Source organism: Camelina sativa, chromosome 3 (assembly GCF_030686135.1).
Source record: "Camelina sativa cultivar CO46 ecotype springtype chromosome 3, ASM3068613v1".
NCBI lineage: Eukaryota > Viridiplantae > Streptophyta > Magnoliopsida > Brassicales > Brassicaceae > Camelina > Camelina sativa.
This window is the reverse complement of record NC_141882.1, coordinates 11246845-11251825: the sequence shown is the minus strand read 5'-3', so window position 1 is coordinate 11251825 and position 4981 is coordinate 11246845. Positions and strand designations below refer to the sequence as shown.

The window sequence follows — 4981 nt, the reverse complement described above, 5'->3', positions numbered from 1 at the left end:
CTCTTTTGACAATTGACCCCATTTTCATTGTCTCTCTCTTTATTTAGCCACTTTCCAGCAACGATGTGACCAATCTCATAATCATTTCCGTCCAAGTTTCCCACTCATGCACTCACACCCATTTATTACAACTCACACAAATATTCAACATCCGAAAAAGTTCTCTAAATAATATCTTCCAAAATAATGTTTAGCAAATTGATAATACACAACACAACACAACAGAACACAATCGGCTCATAATTACTTGGGTCCTACTCTTTCCTTAACCCATACTGCCAATTCACTACCATCCAACCTCATCAATGCTGTAACGCAAAATACCCCAATCTCTCCTCCTCTTTACTTTGATTGTTTTCAAAGTTTCTTGTTTCTTTCTTTCTCACCACAAACACACCACAATTGGCTATTTGACTATTAGCTCTTATATTTACCATAATAACCCTCACTCGTCTACAAGTACAAAACCAAATGTACAACAATCAAAAGTCTTTTAAGTTTTAAATAAGACCCAGAAAATTAGTAAGCGCCGCTCTGTACATACCTGCCACGTGGCGTATTCTCTCTGCACGACGCGCTTTTTTTTTCTTTCCTATTTACACAATCTATCTCCTCTTCTTCACTCTAACCAAACCTTCTTCTTACCAAACATCGATCGAAACAATGAGAGTTATCTCAAAGCTGTTCGATTCAGACAAAAGAAAACGAACACCAAAACATTTAGACTCCGGCGAAAGCGCCACGTCATCATCTTCACTCAGCGACGCCACCACCGTCTCAAGCAGTCTACACAGCAGTCTGTCTCTCCAGACGCTTCCTTCAGTTCCTTCTCTTCAGAAAATCCCCTCCGCCACCGTCACCGTCTCTCACTCCGTTACCTCTTCTTTCAAACTCCGTGAACGGAGTCTCCCCGTCACATGTCTCGCCGTCAACGGTGGTTACCTCTTCGCCGTCTCCGGACACGAAGTAAGCATCTACGATCGTGACATGTGTGCTCATCTCTACACATTTAACGGCCAGGATCCTTTCTCGGGAACAGTCAAATCCGTCGGTTTCTCCGGTGAAAAAATCTTCACGGCGCACCAAGACGGTAAGATCGGAGTTTGGAAACTAACGGCGAAAAGCGGTTATAAACAGTTGACGACGCTTCCGACTTTAAACGACCGTTTACGACGTTTCGCTCTCCCTAAAAACTACGTTCAAGTGCGCCGTCATAAAAAACGTCTCTGGATCGAACATGCCGACGCCGTCACTGCGCTCGCCGTCAACGACGGGTTCATTTACTCTGTTTCTTGGGATAAGACTTTGAAGATTTGGAGAGCCTCTGATCTTCGTTGCAAAGAGTCTATCAAAGCTCACGATGACGCCGTTAATGCCGTCGCCGTCTCTGCGAACGGCACGGTTTACACCGGTTCGGCGGATAGACGTATCCGGGTCTGGGCTAAACCGTCCGGTTCGAAACGTCACGCGTTGGTCGCGACTTTGGAGAAGCACAAATCGGCGGTTAACGCTTTGGCATTAAACGACGATGGATCGGTTTTGTTTTCCGGTTCGTGTGACCGGTCTATTTTGGTTTGGGAGAGGGAGGACACTTGCGATTACATGGCGGTGAGAGGTGCTTTGAGGGGTCATGATAAAGCAATACTAAGCTTGTTCAACGTCTCTGATTTGCTGCTGAGTGGATCTGCTGATCGGACGGTTAGGATTTGGCGACGTGGATCTGATTCTAGTTACAGTTGCTTGGAGGTTCTTTATGGTCATACCAAACCGGTTAAGTCGTTGGCGGCGGTTAAAGAAACGGAGTCAGACGGCGTCGTTTCGATCGTTAGTGGAAGTCTCGACGGAGAGGTTAAATGTTGGAAGGTCTCCGTCACCAAACCGGATCATTCATTTTACACGAATCTTGTTCAATAAATTAATTACATTTGTTTGTTTTTTTTCGTTGAAAATTATTGATTTGTAAACAACAAATTTGGCGTCTTTTAACAGTCATTTGCAAAAAAATGAGTAAGAATTATTGAAAATACGTGCCAGAAGAGCGTCAGATATATATATATATGTCCGTAATCAATAATGTTACTATTAGAATAACATGGTTATTAATGGTTAGATCAACAGATTAAAATTGGACAAGTTGACACACCTGCACATGTTCTTCAGGCGTGGAAATGAAGATGTGTTTATGCCACCATGAAACCTGGGGAAATCTAATGGCGTGATGTTTCATAAATTTGCGACTTCTTTGTTCTGTATTAGATTCTTTATAGCTAGGTTTGTGATTGGTTCTCAGACAAATTATTCATGTTTAAATTATGTTTGGACTCATTATAATATTCGCATGCATCAGTCCAATGAACCAAAGTGAGATTTGTCAAAGATAAATATATTGATTGGGTTACGCCAAAACGAAAAGTCAAATGGCCCGTGAGGGTTTGTTGATAAGATATCGTAACTGTCCTTTATTTTATGATATAGAAATAACACTTGTTGATGTATTTGTTAAAAAACCGAGTGAGATTTTATCAAGACAAAAGGTGTACTTTATTAGTTGTTTTTCATCTCTAGCTTTGAGGTTAGAAGTGGAGAAGATAGAGATCATATTGTATAATAACGCTTTAATATTGTTAGCAATATTTGATTGGAAAGGATAACATTTTAAATCCGCATGTATGTCTCAATTTCATTGGTATATCATCAATGATGGATTTTATTACATATAACTGGCTTAGCCATTAACTTAAAGTCTTAAGTAAAATGGGATCTCTTCCAGTCGAGTTGGGACGGTATATAGCAATGGGCAAGATTAAAATTGTTGAATGCACCATCACTTACATACTGTTATCTACTCGTTGAGAATGCACAAAGCAAAACAACATTTTTGGACAGTGAAACATATCTCTTTCCTATATCACTACAAAAGTGGAGTTATATATCCATATTTTTTTGGAGTTCTAATGATTTATTTTGGCGTAAAATAAGAAAGTACAAATTTTCAATTTTTAATGGCAGGAAAGATTAAAAAATACACTACTTGGAAAAGCCAACAAATAAATAAATGGCAACTTAAAAATAAAAAGGACAAATCAAGAGGGATCATTAAAGGCAACTTGTAAATAGTTTTACAGAAATTGCATGATACCATACATTTTCATTATTATTATCGGTCAAACAAGTACAGTATTGATTCGTTAACATGTTGCTGACATATTACAAAGATAATAACTTGTCGCCAACCCATCAACAATACTCAAGTCCGAGTAATAGGACGTCGGGTTTACAACTAATTGAGTATACAAAACTGAGACTTTTCAACTTAACTACAAGTTTTCGTGATATTAGGATTAAAATAGTGTCATTCCAATATTAAAATTGTTGTTATAGGCCGATATATCATTTCAAAGATCCAATTGCGATGAAAACGTTCCTAATTTTATATCGTTGGTGATTGAGCATTGCAAATTATAATTTTATATTTTTTTTAGAATGTGATTTCAATAAGTTTTAACAAGAGTTCTAATCTTTTTATCATCCAACCAAGTTTTTTTTTTCTCTGATCAACTTGCTAATTAGTTAACTTTCAAGTTTCAAACCACTTAGTATTGGTCGAACTATTTAAAATGTGGGAAAAGAAAAAGGTAAAAAATTATAAATATGTAGCAAAGTTTTAGAGACATAAAAAGGTAAAGAATGCAAATTGAGCATTATCTATATGACTATATCTATATATACTTTATTTATAAGTCATTAATTAACCTATAAAAGATTATAAAAAGATAACTTACATATTTGTTTTTTCTATAAGTTTTATAAAAAGCTTTTTTCATAGTTTTAACTTTATTGTTTTAACTAATGTTATTTTTATTGTATTGTTATGTTCTAATATCATATATATATATATATATATATTTTTCAACTGTTAACAGAAATATAATATAATTATATATAGATATATGTATTGCATTCTTTTACTTTATTTTTGTAATTTCACATATAAACAATTACATATATATATATATATATTTTAGTTAACTACATTTGCATAATAATCATAGTATTTATTGGTTTTTTTTTTTGTTCATTTTACTATTCGTGATGTTTCAGTGAAGACAAATATATAGACTGTCCATCACACATTTTACAAAGAAAAGGAATGAGTAGACATATCTTGTGTGAAGTGGTCAAAGTTGGCACATACCTTGGTACGTGTACGTGACCGTGAGAATGAAAAGTAGACATGCTCACATGCAAGTTGCCAACTTGAGCTCGTCTTACTACAAACAAAGTCGTTTCTCATGATGATAAACTCCTTTAAAAAAAATTCACAGATATTAATCTTACATCGATCTTAATATTATTCTCTTAAAATCCAAGATCGAGTGGCCCAAACTTTGGCTTCTTATATATTTAGTGGAGAAGATGGGTTTCCGATTACGACTTTAGACCGAAATACTTCAGAATCGGCTAAGTTCGAATATAACTGTTTGAATATGGATTCATGTGTGTGCATCTCTATTGTCGCAGATAAATTTAAGAAGAAGATGACAAATATAAAAAGTGTATATCTAAACAGCTATTGATATTTATTTTTGGTTTTAAACTATAGACTACATATACTACGTGCATACATAAAAAAACAATTTTATGTTAGTGAAACACGATATTATTATATATGGACTCACTTATGGTCTGTACTGTCTCACGAACTTGAAGTTTAATCAATAGTAGTACGTACTCTAGTACAGTATTTAACAAAAAAGAATCAATAATAATAACTTATAAGTTTCAAGATTTTTTCTACGTTTTCACACTACATTTCTGCACAATTGAGTACTATATAATATGTTCACTCGTTCTTTTAAGTTTTAGTATGAGCATTGACTGTCGGCAAGTGGAAATATTAATCAGTTTATCATAAAAAGACATTTGACAAAAGATAAACAATATATAATGGTAATGGTATATATTACATCCATAAAAAATT

At 35.0% G+C, this 4981-nt stretch overlaps 1 protein-coding gene across 1 annotated transcript; it reads left to right on the top strand.

Moving 5' to 3' along the window:
* The first annotated feature begins 240 nt into the window (after positions 1–240).
* Positions 241–2024, top strand: LOC104776746 (protein JINGUBANG). The gene has a single exon (XM_010500864.2). The coding sequence runs from the start codon at positions 664–666 to the stop codon at positions 1912–1914; it is 1251 nt and encodes a 416-aa protein (XP_010499166.1). The 5' UTR covers positions 241–663; the 3' UTR covers positions 1915–2024.
* Positions 2025–4981: the final 2957 nt, after the last annotated feature.

What these genes read in the sequence shown, in the direction of transcription:
- LOC104776746 (XM_010500864.2), top strand. Translation starts at nt 664, where the DNA reads ATGAGAGTTATCTCAAAGCTGTTCGATTCAGACAAAAGAAAACGAACA.